This window comes from Pelodiscus sinensis, chromosome 22 (genome assembly GCF_052426305.1).
Source record: "Pelodiscus sinensis isolate ZL-2025 chromosome 22, ASM5242630v1, whole genome shotgun sequence".
Lineage (NCBI taxonomy): Eukaryota > Metazoa > Chordata > Testudines > Trionychidae > Pelodiscus > Pelodiscus sinensis.
This window is the reverse complement of record NC_143073.1, coordinates 17,484,813-17,498,695: the sequence shown is the minus strand read 5'-3', so window position 1 is coordinate 17,498,695 and position 13,883 is coordinate 17,484,813. Positions and strand designations below refer to the sequence as shown.

The 13,883-nt window shown below is 57.9% G+C and overlaps 2 protein-coding genes across 2 annotated transcripts in view; both read right to left on the bottom strand.

The window, feature by feature from the left end:
• The window catches only part of LOC142818204 (uncharacterized), a 36,748-nt gene extending 26,433 nt beyond the window's left edge, over positions 1 to 10,315 (bottom strand). The window contains exons 1-6 of the mRNA XM_089772720.1: positions 10,029 to 10,315; positions 7,554 to 9,221; positions 5,542 to 6,080; positions 4,461 to 5,442; positions 2,685 to 4,364; positions 1,609 to 2,555 (exon numbers count right to left, since the gene is read on the bottom strand). Coding sequence (XP_089628846.1) covers positions 1,609 to 2,555; positions 2,685 to 4,364; positions 4,461 to 5,442; positions 5,542 to 6,080; positions 7,554 to 9,221; positions 10,029 to 10,315 — 6,103 coding nt within the window. The remainder of the gene's footprint in view (positions 1 to 1,608; positions 2,556 to 2,684; positions 4,365 to 4,460; positions 5,443 to 5,541; positions 6,081 to 7,553; positions 9,222 to 10,028) is intronic.
• Positions 10,316 to 12,740: 2,425 nt separating this feature from the next.
• Positions 12,741 to 13,870, bottom strand: LOC149521835 (uncharacterized). Its single transcript, XM_089772719.1, has 2 exons — positions 12,908 to 13,870; positions 12,741 to 12,782 (listed from the first exon to the last, which is right to left on the bottom strand). Exons 1-2 carry the CDS (start codon positions 13,868 to 13,870, stop codon positions 12,741 to 12,743), a joined length of 1,005 nt encoding a protein of 334 aa, XP_089628845.1.
• Between the last annotated feature and the right edge of the window lie 13 nt (positions 13,871 to 13,883).

Below are 13,883 nucleotides of genomic sequence, written 5' to 3'. Positions count from 1 at the left end.
AGAGATTCCTCCGGGAGCGTGGACTCCTGTTCCGGAAATGGCTTCCCCCCAGGAAGGTGAGGGCATGGGGGGTCCAGCGGCAGCTGGTCGTCCCCCGAAAGTATCGCCTCAAGCTGCTGTATTTGGCCCACGACGTCCCCGTTGGGGGCCACCGGGGGATCCGGAGCACCCGGCTGAGGCTGCTCCAGCACTTCTATTGGTCGGGAATCTTTACAGCCGTGCAGCGGTACTGCCGGTCCTGTGACTCCTGCCAGAGGGGCGGGAAGGCCCAAGACAGTAGGAAAGCGGCTTGGGGGTCTCTACCCCAGATAGAGGACCCTCTGGGCTCGCTGAGAGAGCTATGGGAGGGGAAGACCTCCCTGGATGGAGCATCGGGGGTGGAAGCCGCACTGGCTGCCCAGAGAAGGCTCGCTGGGCTCATGGCCCCGGCCCGAAAGACCCTGGCCAGGGATCAAGGCCAGTGGAAGGGTGGGTATGACCCCCCGAGGACAGGCCTGTGCCAGTCGCCATGGAGTGGGGCGGCGAGTAGACAGAGGGAAGCCAGCTCATGTGGGGCCTCGCCACGGCCGGCCCGAGTCAAGGGGAGCACCCATGTCCCCAGGGCGGGTTCCCACGCAGAGGACCCGAACTTCCCTAGGTCACGAGCGGAGTGACCCTGCTCAGTTCGCTCTCGGAGGGGGGAGAACTGTGACGTAGTGGGGGTACCTGGCAGGTTGCTATGCTGCTGGCTCTGGGGTAACCCCCACTGGCTGCCGTGGGTACCACGACCCAGCAAAACAGGATGAGTCACTATGCAAACCAGTATGGCCAGACACCCCCCATGGAGAGGAACAAAGGAAGGTGGAATGCTGCCCTGGCTAGGGGGCAGGGCTGGAAGAGAGTTAGTTAGTTCCTGTCTGGAAAGCAGGGGAAAAGGAGCTGGGGAGGAGGGCTGGGACTCCCCCATCTCAAGGGGGGGCACTGAGGCCTCTTAGCCCCAGTTCCTGTAACCAAATTACATCTGTGCTATGCAGTATCCTGGAGGAGCAATAAACCACCCTCAATTCCACTGGCTGGTGGAGTCTGTTTGTGCCATTTCGGGGTGAGGGAGACGGGGGACCCCAACGCGCCGTCACACATGGCTACATGGTAGATTAGTTGTTTTGGCAAAGGCAAATGAAGCCGTGATTTAAATGATCTTCATTTAAATTTACATGACTGCCGCGCTGAGCCGACAAACAGCTGATCAGCTGTTTGTCCGCTCAGCGCGCTAGTCTGGACGCTCCCCTGCTGACATCAAATCCCTTTGTCGGCAGCCCCGGTAAACCTCATCCCACGAGGAATAACGGGTGTGCCGACAAAGGGCTTTGATGTCGGCAGGGGAGCGTCCAGACTAGCGCGCTGAGCGGACAAACAGCTGATCAGCTGTTTGTCGGCTCAGCATGGCAGCCATGAAAATTTAAATGAAGCCGCGATCATTTAAATCGCGGCCTCATTTGCCTTTCCCTATGTGTCTAATCTACGTGACTCTGACGACAGAGGCATGTAGTCTAGACACACCCTAAATGTGCAATACACCAAAAAGACACATAGGCAAGAGCCCAAGACATAACTAGAGTTTGTACTCACCTGGGACAGCGCTACCCCAGCTAGGTGTGCTCCAATCCTCAGTAGGGACAATACATGTGGGCATCACACAAGAAGAGGTCACAGGACAAGAAACCGTGGGGGTGGAGGTGGAGGTGGTGGTGGTGGTGGTGGAGGAGCAGGAAGTGGTGGTTGTTTCAACACATGATGTGGAGGGGGAGGTGGTTGTAGCAGTGAAGGTAGAGGCGGAGGGGGTCATGGTTGTTCCAGTAGATGTGGTGGTTAAGGCAGTGGTGATTGTTGCAGTGGTGCTGGGACTGGAGGGAGTGGTGGTTATGGGAGTGGAGGTGGAGGTGGTGGTGGAGGGGGTGGTGGTTGTTTCAACAGTTGATGTGCACGGTGTGGTTATTGTAGCAGTGGTGCTGCGAGTGGAGAGGATGGTGGTTATAGAAGTGGAGGTAGTGGAGGTTGTAGAAGAAGAGGGCGTAGTGGAGGGGGTGGTGGTTGTTCTAGTTGACGTGGTGGTTAAGGGAGTGGTGATTGTTGCAGTGCTGCTGGGAGTGGAGGGGGTGGTGCTTGTAGGAGTCGGGATGGGGGTGGAGGAGGTGGTGGTTAAACCGGTGGAGGTGCCGGTGTTTGTAGGAATGGAGGTGAAGGTGGTGGTGGTGGAGATGGAGGGAGTGGTGGTTGTTTCAACAGTTGATGTGGAAGGGGTGGTGGTTGTAGCGGTGAAGGTGGAGGTGGAGGGGGTCGTGGTTGTTCCAGTTGATGTGGTGGTTAAGGCAGTGGTGATTGTTGCAGTGGTGCTGGGAGTAGAGGGAGTGGTGGTTATGGGAGTGGAGGTGGAGGTGGTGGTGGAAGGGGTGGTGGTTGTTTCAACAGTTGATGTGGAGGGAGTGGTGGTTGTAGCAGTGAAGGTGGAGGGGGAGGGGGTCATGGTTGTTCCAGTTGATGTGGTGGTTAAGGCAGTGGTGATTGTTGCAGTGCTGCTGGGAGTGGAGGGGGTGGTGGTTATGGGGGTGGAGGGGGTGGTGGTTGTTTCAACAGTTGATGTGGAGGGGGTGGTGGTTGTAGCAGTGAAGGTGGAGGTGGAGGGGGTCGTCGTTATTCCAGTTGACGTAGTGGTTAAGGGAGTGGTGATTGTTGCAGTGCTGCTGGGAGTGGAGGGAGTGGTGGTTATGGGAGTGGAGGTGGGGGTGGCAGTTGTTTCAACAGTTGATGTGGAGGCAGTGGTGGTTGTAGCAGTGAAGGTGGAGGTGGAGGGGGTTGTTGTTGTTCCAGTTGATGTGGTGGTTAAGGCAGTGGTGATTGTTGCAGTGGTGCTGGGAGTGGAGGGAGTGGTGGTTATGGGAGTGGAGGTGGGGGTGGCAGTTGTTTCAACAGTTGATGTGGACGGAGTGGTTATTGTTGCAGTGGTGCTGGGAGTGGAGAGGATGGTGGTTATAGAACTGGACGTAGTGGAGGTTGTAGAAGGGGAGGGTGTAGTGGAGGGGGTGGTGGTTGTTCCAGTTGACATGGTGGTTAAGGCAGTGGTGATTGTTGTAGTGCTGCTGGGAGTGGAGGGGGTGAGGCTTGTTGGAGTCGGGATGGGGGTGGAGGAGGTGGTGGTTAAACCGGTGGAGGTGGCGGTGATTGTAGGAGTGGAGGTGAAGGTGGTGGTGGTGGAGATGGAGGGAGTGGTGGTTGTTTCAACAGTTGATGTGGAGGGGGTGGTGGTTGTAGCGGTGAAGGTGGAGGTGGAGGGGGTCGTGGTTGTTCCAGTTGATGTGGTTGTTAAGGCAGTGGTGATTGTTGTAGTGGTGCTGGGAGTGGAGGGAGTGGTGGTTATGGGAGTGGAGGTGGAGGTGGTGGTGGAGGGGGTTGTGGTTTTTTCAACAGTTGATGTGGATGGGGTGGTGCTTGTGGCAGTGTGGGTGGTTAAAGGGGTGGCAGTTGTAGCAGTGGTGCTGAGAGTGGAGGGTGTGGTGGTTATCACAGTGGAGGGGGTGGTGGTGGTAGCAGTGAAGGTGGAGGTGGAGGGGGTCATGGTTGTTCCAGTTGACGTGGTGGTTAAGGGAGTGGTGATTGTTGCAGTGCTGCTGGAAGTGGAGGGGGTGGTGGTTATAGAAGTGGAGGTAGTGGAGGTTGTAGAAGGGGAGGGTGTAGTGGAGGGGGTGGTGGCTGTTCCAGTTGACATGGTGATTGTTGCAGTGCTGCTGGGAGTGGAGGGGGTGAGGCTTGTAGCAGTCGGGTTGGGGGTGGAGGAGGTGGTGGTTAAACCGGTGGAGGTGGCAGTGGTTGTAGGAGTGGAGGTGGAGGAGGAGGTGGAGGGAGTGGAGGGGGTGGTGGTTGTTTCAACAGTTGATGTGGATGGGGTGGCAGTTGTAGCAGTGGTGCTGAGAGTGGAGGGTGTGGTGGTTATCACAGTGGAGGGGGTGGTGGTGGTAGCAGTGAAGGTGGAGGTGGAGGGGGTCGTCGTTGTTCCAGTTGACGTGGTGGTTAAGGGAGTGGTGATTGTTGTAGTGCTGCTGGAAGTGGAGGGGGTGGTGGTTATAGAAGTGGAGGTAGTGGAGGTTGTAGAAGGGGAGGGTGTAGTGGAGGGGGTGGTGGCTGTTCCAGTTGACATGGTGATTGTTGCAGTGCTGCTGGGAGTGGAGGGGGTGAGGCTTGTAGCAGTCGGGTTGGGGGTGGAGGAGGTGGTGGTTAAACCGGTGGAGGTGGCGGTGGTTGTAGGAGTGGAGGTGGAGGTGGAGGGAGTGGAGGGGGTGGTGGTTGTTTCAACAGTTGATGTGGATGGGGTGGCAGTTGTACCAGTGGTGCTGAGAGTGGAGGGTGTGGTGGTTATCACAGTGGAGGGGGTGGTGGTGGTAGCAGTGAAGGTGGAGGTGGAGGGGGTCGTCGTTGTTCCAGTTGACGTGGTGGTTAAGGGAGTGGTGATTGTTGCAGTGCTGCTGGAAGTGGAGGGGGTGGTGGTTATAGAAGTGGAGGTAGTGGAGGTTGTAGAAAGGGAGGGTGTAGTGGAGGGGGTGGTGGCTGTTCCAGTTGACATGGTGATTGTTGCAGTGCTGCTGGGAGTGGAGGGGGTGAGGCTTGTAGCAGTCGGGTTGGGGGTGGAGGAGGTGGTGGTTAAACCGGTGGAGGTGGCGGTGGTTGTAGGAGTGGAGGTGGAGGTGGAGGTGGAGGTGGAGGGAATGGAGGGGGTGGTGGTTGTTTCAACAGTTGATGTGGATGGGGTGGCAGTTGTAGCAGTGGTGCTGAGAGTGGAGGGTGTGGTGGTTATCACAGTGGAGGGGGTGGTGGTGGTAGCAGTGAAGGTGGAGGTGGAGGGGGTCGTGGTTGTTCCAGTTGATGTGGTGGTTAAGGGAGTGGTGATTGTTGCAGTGCTGCTGGAAGTGGAGGGGGTGGTGGTTATAGAAGTGGAGGTAGTGGAGGTTGTAGAAGGGGAGGGTGTAGTGGAGGGGGTGGTGGCTGTTCCAGTTGACATGGTGATTGTTGCAGTGCTGCTGGGAGTGGAGGGGGTGAGGCTTGTAGCAGTCGGGTTGGGGGTGGAGGAGGTGGTGGTTAAACCGGTGGAGGTGGCGGTGGTTGTAGGAGTGGAGGTGGAGGTGGAGGTGGAGGGAGTGGAGGGGGTGGTGGTTGTTTCAACAGTTGATGTGGATGGGGTGGCAGTTGTAGCAGTGGTGCTGAGAGTGGAGGGTGTGGTGGTTATCACAGTGGAGGGGGTGGTGGTGGTAGCAGTGAAGGTGGAGGTGGAGGGGGTCGTCGTTGTTCCAGTTGACGTGGTGGTTAAGGGAGTGGTGATTGTTGTAGTGCTGCTGGAAGTGGAGGGGGTGGTGGTTATAGAAGTGGAGGTAGTGGAGGTTGTAGAAGGGGAGGGTGTAGTGGAGGGGGTGGTGGCTGTTCCAGTTGACATGGTGATTGTTGCAGTGCTGCTGGGAGTGGAGGGGGTGAGGCTTGTAGCAGTCGGGTTGGGGGTGGAGGAGGTGGTGGTTAAACCGGTGGAGGTGGCGGTGGTTGTAGGAGTGGAGGTGGAGGTGGAGGTGGAGGGAGTGGAGGGGGTGGTGGTTGTTTCAACAGTTGATGTGGATGGGGTGGCAGTTGTAGCAGTGGTGCTGAGAGTGGAGGGTGTGGTGGTTATCACAGTGGAGGGGGTGGTGGTGGTAGCAGTGAAGGTGGAGGTGGAGGGGGTCGTCGTTGTTCCAGTTGACGTGGTGGTTAAGGGAGTGGTGATTGTTGCAGTGCTGCTGGAAGTGGAGGGGGTGGTGGTTATAGAAGTGGAGGTAGTGGAGGTTGTAGAAGGGGAGGGTGTAGTGGAGGGGGTGGTGGCTGTTCCAGTTGACATGGTGATTGTTGCAGTGCTGCTGGGAGTGGAGGGGGTGAGGCTTGTAGCAGTCGGGTTGGAGGTGGAGGAGGTGGTGGTTAAACCGGTGGAGGTGGCGGTGGTTGTAGGAGTGGAGGTGGAGGTGGAGGGAATGGAGGGGGTGGTGGTTGTTTCAACAGTTGATGTGGATGGGGTGGCAGTTGTAGCAGTGGTGCTGAGAGTGGAGGGTGTGGTGGTTATCACAGTGGAGGGGGTGGTGGTGGTAGCAGTGAAGGTGGAGGTGGAGGGGATCGTGGTTGTTCCAGTTGACGTGGTGGTTAAGGGAGTGGTGATTGTTGCAGTGCTGCTGGAAGTGGAGGGGGTGGTGGTTATAGAAGTGGAGGTAGTGGAGGTTGTAGAAGGGGAGGGTGTAGTGGAGCGGGTGGTGGCTGTTCCAGTTGACATGGTGATTGTTGCAGTGCTGCTGGGAGTGGAGGGGGTGAGGCTTGTAGCAGTCGGGTTGGGGGTGGAGGAGGTGGTGGTTAAACCGGTGGAGGTGGCGGTGGTTGTAGGAGTGGAGGTGGAGGTGGAGGTGGAGGGAGTGGAGGGGGTGGTGGTTGTTTCAACAGTTGATGTGGATGGGGTGGCAGTTGTAGCAGTGGTGCTGAGAGTGGAGGGTGTGGTGGTTATCACAGTGGAGGGGGTGGTGGTGGTAGCAGTGAAGGTGGAGGTGGAGGGGGTCGTCGTTGTTCCAGTTGACGTGGTGGTTAAGGGAGTGGTGATTGTTGTAGTGCTGCTGGAAGTGGAGGGGGTGGTGGTTATAGAAGTGGAGGTAGTGGAGGTTGTAGAAGGGGAGGGTGTAGTGGAGGGGGTGGTGGCTGTTCCAGTTGACATGGTGATTGTTGCAGTGCTGCTGGGAGTGGAGGGGGTGAGGCTTGTAGCAGTCGGGTTGGGGGTGGAGGAGGTGGTGGTTAAACCGGTGGAGGTGGCGGTGGTTGTAGGAGTGGAGGTGGAGGTGGAGGTGGAGGGAGTGGAGGGGGTGGTGGTTGTTTCAACAGTTGATGTGGATGGGGTGGCAGTTGTAGCAGTGGTGCTGAGAGTGGAGGGTGTGGTGGTTATCACAGTGGAGGTGGAGGTGGAGGTGGAGGTGGAGGGAGTGGAGGGGGTGGTGGTTGTTTCAACAGTTGATGTGGATGGGGTGGCAGTTGTAGCAGTGGTGCTGAGAGTGGAGGGTGTGGTGGTTATCACAGTGGAGGGGGTGGTGGTGGTAGCAGTGAAGGTGGAGGTGGAGGGGGTCGTCGTTGTTCCAGTTGACGTGGTGGTTAAGGGAGTGGTGATTGTTGTAGTGCTGCTGGAAGTGGAGGGGGTGGTGGTTATAGAAGTGGAGGTAGTGGAGGTTGTAGAAGGGGAGGGTGTAGTGGAGGGGGTGGTGGCTGTTCCAGTTGACATGGTGATTGTTGCAGTGCTGCTGGGAGTGGAGGGGGTGAGGCTTGTAGCAGTCGGGTTGGGGGTGGAGGAGGTGGTGGTTAAACCGGTGGAGGTGGCGGTGGTTGTAGGAGTGGAGGTGGAGGTGGAGGTGGAGGTGGAGGGAGTGGAGGGGGTGGTGGTTGTTTCAACAGTTGATGTGGATGGGGTGGCAGTTGTAGCAGTGGTGCTGAGAGTGGAGGGTGTGGTGGTTATCACAGTGGAGGGGGTGGTGGTGGTAGCAGTGAAGGTGGAGGTGGAGGGGGTCGTCGTTGTTCCAGTTGACGTGGTGGTTAAGGGAGTGGTGATTGTTGTAGTGCTGCTGGAAGTGGACGGGGTGGTGGTTATAGAAGTGGAGGTAGTGGAGGTTGTAGAAGGTGAGGGTGTAGTGGAGGGGGTGGTGGCTGTTCCAGTTGACATGGTGATTGTTGCAGTGCTGCTGGGAGTGGAGGGGGTGAGGCTTGTAGCAGTCGGGTTGGGGGTGGAGGAGGTGGTGGTTAAACCGGTGGAGGTGGCGGTGGTTGTAGGAGTGGAGGTGGAGGTGGAGGTGGAGGGAGTGGAGGGGGTGGTGGTTGTTTCAACAGTTGATGTGGATGGGGTGGCAGTTGTAGCAGTGGTGCTGAGAGTGGAGGGTGTGGTGGTTATCACAGTGGAGGGGGTGGTGGTGGTAGCAGTGAAGGTGGAGGTGGAGGGGGTCGTCGTTGTTCCAGTTGACGTGGTGGTTAAGGGAGTGGTGATTGTTGCAGTGCTGCTGGAAGTGGAGGGGGTGGTGGTTATAGAAGTGGAGGTAGTGGAGGTTGTAGAAGGGGAGGGTGTAGTGGAGCGGGTGGTGGCTGTTCCAGTTGACATGGTGATTGTTGCAGTGCTGCTGGGAGTGGAGGGGGTGAGGCTTGTAGCAGTCGGGTTGGGGGTGGAGGAGGTGGTGGTTAAACCGGTGGAGGTGGCGGTGGTTGTAGGAGTGGAGGTGGAGGTGGAGGTGGAGGTGGAGGGAGTGGAGGGGGTGGTGGTTGTTTCAACAGTTGATGTGGATGGGGTGGCAGTTGTAGCAGTGGTGCTGAGAGTGGAGGGTGTGGTGGTTATCACAGTGGAGGGGGTGGTGGTGGTAGCAGTGAAGGTGGAGGTGGAGGGGGTCGTCGTTGTTCCAGTTGACGTGGTGGTTAAGGGAGTGGTGATTGTTGTAGTGCTGCTGGAAGTGGAGGGGGTGGTGGTTATAGAAGTGGAGGTAGTGGAGGTTGTAGAAGGGGAGGGTGTAGTGGAGGGGGTGGTGGCTGTTCCAGTTGACATGGTGATTGTTGCAGTGCTGCTGGGAGTGGAGGGGGTGAGGCTTGTAGCAGTCGGGTTGGGGGTGGAGGAGGTGGTGGTTAAACCGGTGGAGGTGGCGGTGGTTGTAGGAGTGGAGGTGGAGGTGGAGGTGGAGGGAATGGAGGGGGTGGTGGTTGTTTCAACAGTTGATGTGGATGGGGTGGCAGTTGTAGCAGTGGTGCTGAGAGTGGAGGGTGTGGTGGTTATCACAGTGGAGGGGGTGGTGGTGGTAGCAGTGAAGGTGGAGGTGGAGGGGGTCGTCGTTGTTCCAGTTGACGTGGTGGTTAAGGGAGTGGTGATTGTTGTAGTGCTGCTGGAAGTGGAGGGGGTGGTGGTTATAGAAGTGGAGGTAGTGGAGGTTGTAGAAGGGGAGGGTGTAGTGGAGGGGGTGGTGGCTGTTCCAGTTGACATGGTGATTGTTGCAGTGCTGCTGGGAGTGGAGGGGGTGAGGCTTGTAGCAGTCGGGTTGGGGGTGGAGGAGGTGGTGGTTAAACCGGTGGAGGTGGCGGTGGTTGTAGGAGTGGAGGTGGAGGTGGAGGTGGAGGGAGTGGAGGGGGTGGTGGTTGTTTCAACAGTTGATGTGGATGGGGTGGCAGTTGTAGCAGTGGTGCTGAGAGTGGAGGGTGTGGTGGTTATCACAGTGGAGGGGGTGGTGGTGGTAGCAGTGAAGGTGGAGGTGGAGGGGGTCGTCGTTGTTCCAGTTGACGTGGTGGTTAAGGGAGTGGTGATTGTTGCAGTGCTGCTGGAAGTGGAGGGGGTGGTGGTTATAGAAGTGGAGGTAGTGGAGGTTGTAGAAGGGGAGGGTGTAGTGGAGCGGGTGGTGGCTGTTCCAGTTGACATGGTGATTGTTGCAGTGCTGCTGGGAGTGGAGGGGGTGAGGCTTGTAGCAGTCGGGTTGGGGGTGGAGGAGGTGGTGGTTAAACCGGTGGAGGTGGCGGTGGTTGTAGGAGTGGAGGTGGAGGTGGAGGTGGAGGTGGAGGGAGTGGAGGGGGTGGTGGTTGTTTCAACAGTTGATGTGGATGGGGTGGCAGTTGTAGCAGTGGTGCTGAGAGTGGAGGGTGTGGTGGTTATCACAGTGGAGGGGGTGGTGGTGGTAGCAGTGAAGGTGGAGGTGGAGGGGGTCGTCGTTGTTCCAGTTGACGTGGTGGTTAAGGGAGTGGTGATTGTTGTAGTGCTGCTGGAAGTGGAGGGGGTGGTGGTTATAGAAGTGGAGGTAGTGGAGGTTGTAGAAGGGGAGGGTGTAGTGGAGGGGGTGGTGGCTGTTCCAGTTGACATGGTGATTGTTGCAGTGCTGCTGGGAGTGGAGGGGGTGAGGCTTGTAGCAGTCGGGTTGGGGGTGGAGGAGGTGGTGGTTAAACCGGTGGAGGTGGCGGTGGTTGTAGGAGTGGAGGTGGAGGTGGAGGTGGAGGGAGTGGAGGGGGTGGTGGTTGTTTCAACAGTTGATGTGGATGGGGTGGCAGTTGTAGCAGTGGTGCTGAGAGTGGAGGGTGTGGTGGTTATCACAGTGGAGGGGGTGGTGGTGGTAGCAGTGAAGGTGGAGGTGGAGGGGGTCGTGGTTGTTCCAGTTGACGTGGTGGTTAAGGGAGTGGTGATTGTTGTAGTGCTGCTGGAAGTGGAGGGGGTGGTGGTTATAGAAGTGGAGGTAGTGGAGGTTGTAGAAGGGGAGGGTGTAGTGGAGGGGGTGGTGGCTGTTCCAGTTGACATGGTGATTGTTGCAGTGCTGCTGGGAGTGGAGGGGGTGAGGCTTGTAGCAGTCGGGTTGGGGGTGGAGGAGGTTGTGGTTAAACCGGTGGAGGTGGCGGTGGTTGTAGGAGTGGAGGTGGAGGTGGAGGTGGAGGGAGTGGAGGGGGTGGTGGTTGTTTCAACAGTTGATGTGGATGGGGTGGCAGTTGTAGCAGTGGTGCTGAGAGTGGAGGGTGTGGTGGTTATCACAGTGGAGGGGGTGGTGGTGGTAGCAGTGAAGGTGGAGGTGGAGGGGGTCGTCGTTGTTCCAGTTGACGTGGTGGTTAAGGGAGTGGTGATTGTTGCAGTGCTGCTGGAAGTGGAGGGGGTGGTGGTTATAGAAGTGGAGGTAGTGGAGGTTGTAGAAGGGGAGGGTGTAGTGGAGGGGGTGGTGGCTGTTCCAGTTGACATGGTGATTGTTGCAGTGCTGCTGGGAGTGGAGGGGGTGAGGCTTGTAGCAGTCGGGTTGGGGGTGGAGGAGGTGGTGGTTAAACCGGTGGAGGTGGCGGTGGTTGTAGGAGTGGAGGTGGAGGTGGAGGTGGAGGGAATGGAGGGGGTGGTGGTTGTTTCAACAGTTGATGTGGATGGGGTGGCAGTTGTAGCAGTGGTGCTGAGAGTGGAGGGTGTGGTGGTTATCACAGTGGAGGGGGTGGTGGTGGTAGCAGTGAAGGTGGAGGTGGAGGGGGTCGTCGTTGTTCCAGTTGACGTGGTGGTTAAGGGAGTGGTGATTGTTGTAGTGCTGCTGGAAGTGGAGGGGGTGGTGGTTATAGAAGTGGAGGTAGTGGAGGTTGTAGAAGGGGAGGGTGTAGTGGAGGGGGTGGTGGCTGTTCCAGTTGACATGGTGATTGTTGCAGTGCTGCTGGGAGTGGAGGGGGTGGTGGTTATAGAAGTGGAGGTAGTGGAGGTTGTAGAAGGGGAGGGTGTAGTGGAGGGGGTGGTGGCTGTTCCAGTTGACATGGTGATTGTTGCAGTGCTGCTGGGAGTGGAGGGGGTGAGGCTTGTAGCAGTCGGGTTGGGGGTGGAGGAGGTGGTGGTTAAACCGGTGGAGGTGGCGGTGGTTGTAGGAGTGGAGGTGGAGGTGGAGGTGGAGGGAGTGGAGGGGGTGGTGGTTGTTTCAACAGTTGATGTGGATGGGGTGGCAGTTGTAGCAGTGGTGCTGAGAGTGGAGGGTGTGGTGGTTATCACAGTGGAGGGGGTGGTGGTGGTAGCAGTGAAGGTGGAGGTGGAGGGGGTCGTCGTTGTTCCAGTTGACGTGGTGGTTAAGGGAGTGGTGATTGTTGCAGTGCTGCTGGAAGTGGAGGGGGTGGTGGTTATAGAAGTGGAGGTAGTGGAGGTTGTAGAAGGGGAGGGTGTAGTGGAGGGGGTGGTGGCTGTTCCAGTTGACATGGTGATTGTTGCAGTGCTGCTGGGAGTGGAGGGGGTGAGGCTTGTAGCAGTCGGGTTGGGGGTGGAGGAGGTGGTGGTTAAACCGGTGGAGGTGGCGGTGGTTGTAGGAGTGGAGGTGGAGGTGGAGGTGGAGGGAATGGAGGGGGTGGTGGTTGTTTCAACAGTTGATGTGGATGGGGTGGCAGTTGTAGCAGTGGTGCTGAGAGTGGAGGGTGTGGTGGTTATCACAGTGGAGGGGGTGGTGGTGGTAGCAGTGAAGGTGGAGGTGGAGGGGGTCGTCGTTGTTCCAGTTGACGTGGTGGTTAAGGGAGTGGTGATTGTTGCAGTGCTGCTGGAAGTGGAGGGGGTGGTGGTTATAGAAGTGGAGGTAGTGGAGGTTGTAGAAGGGGAGGGTGTAGTGGAGGGGGTGGTGGCTGTTCCAGTTGACATGGTGATTGTTGCAGTGCTGCTGGGAGTGGAGGGGGTGAGGCTTGTAGCAGTCGGGTTGGGGGTGGAGGAGGTGGTGGTTAAACCGGTGGAGGTGGCGGTGGTTGTAGGAGTGGAGGTGGAGGTGGAGGTGGAGGGAGTGGAGGGGGTGGTGGTTGTTTCAACAGTTGATGTGGATGGGGTGGCAGTTGTAGCAGTGGTGCTGAGAGTGGAGGGTGTGGTGGTTATCACAGTGGAGGGGGTGGTGGTGGTAGCAGTGAAGGTGGAGGTGGAGGGGGTCGTGGTTGTTCCAGTTGATGTGGTGGTTAAGGGAGTGGTGATTGTTGCAGTGCTGCTGGAAGTGGAGGGGGTGGTGGTTATAGAAGTGGAGGTAGTGGAGGTTGTAGAAGGGGAGGGTGTAGTGGAGGGGGTGGTGGCTGTTCCAGTTGACATGGTGATTGTTGCAGTGCTGCTGGGAGTGGAGGGGGTGAGGCTTGTAGCAGTCGGGTTGGGGGTGGAGGAGGTGGTGGTTAAACCGGTGGAGGTGGCGGTGGTTGTAGGAGTGGAGGTGGAGGTGGAGGTGGAGGTGGAGGGAGTGGAGGGGGTGGTGGTTGTTTCAACAGTTGATGTGGATGGGGTGGCAGTTGTAGCAGTGGTGCTGAGAGTGGAGGGTGTGGTGGTTATCACAGTGGAGGGGGTGGTGGTGGTAGCAGTGAAGGTGGAGGTGGAGGGGGTCGTGGTTGTTCCAGTTGATGTGGTGGTTAAGGGAGTGGTGATTGTTGCAGTGCTGCTGGAAGTGGAGGGGGTGGTGGTTATAGAAGTGGAGGTAGTGGAGGTTGTAGAAGGGGAGGGTGTAGTGGATGGGGTGGTGGCTGTTCCAGTTGACATGGTGATTGTTGCAGTGCTGCTGGGAGTGGAGGGGGTGAGGCTTGTAGCAGTCGGGTTGGGGGTGGAGGAGGTGGTGGTTAAACCGGTGGAGGTGGCGGTGGTTGTAGGAGTGGAGGTGGAGGTGGAGGTGGAGGGAATGGAGGGGGTGGTGGTTGTTTCAACAGTTGATGTGGATGGGGTGGCAGTTGTAGCAGTGGTGCTGAGAGTGGAGGGTGTGGTGGTTATCACAGTGGAGGGGGTGGTGGTGGTAGCAGTGAAGGTGGAGGTGGAGGGGGTCGTCGTTGTTCCAGTTGACGTGGTGGTTAAGGGAGTGGTGATTGTTGCAGTGCTGCTGGAAGTGGAGGGGGTGGTGGTTATAGAAGTGGAGGTAGTGGAGGTTGTAGAAGGGGAGGGTGTAGTGGAGGGGGTGGTGGCTGTTCCAGTTGACATGGTGATTGTTGCAGTGCTGCTGGGAGTGGAGGGGGTGAGGCTTGTAGCAGTCGGGTTGGGGGTGGAGGAGGTGGTGGTTAAACCGGTGGAGGTGGCGGTGGTTGTAGGAGTGGAGGTGGAGGTGGAGGTGGAGGGAGTGGAGGGGGTGGTGGTTGTTTCAACAGTTGATGTGGATGGGGTGGCAGTTGTAGCAGTGGTGCTGAGAGTGGAGGGTGTGGTGGTTATCACAGTGGAGGGGGTGGTGGTGGTAGCAGTGAAGGTGGAGGTGGAGGGGGTCGTGGTTGTTCCAGTTGATGTGGTGGTTAAGGGAGTGGTGATTGTTGCAGTGCTGCTGGAAGTGGAGGGGGTGGTGGTTATAGAAGTGGAGGTAGTGGAGGTTGTAGAAGGGGAGGGTGTAGTGGAGGGGGTGGTGGCTGTTCCAGTTGACATGGTGATTGTTGCA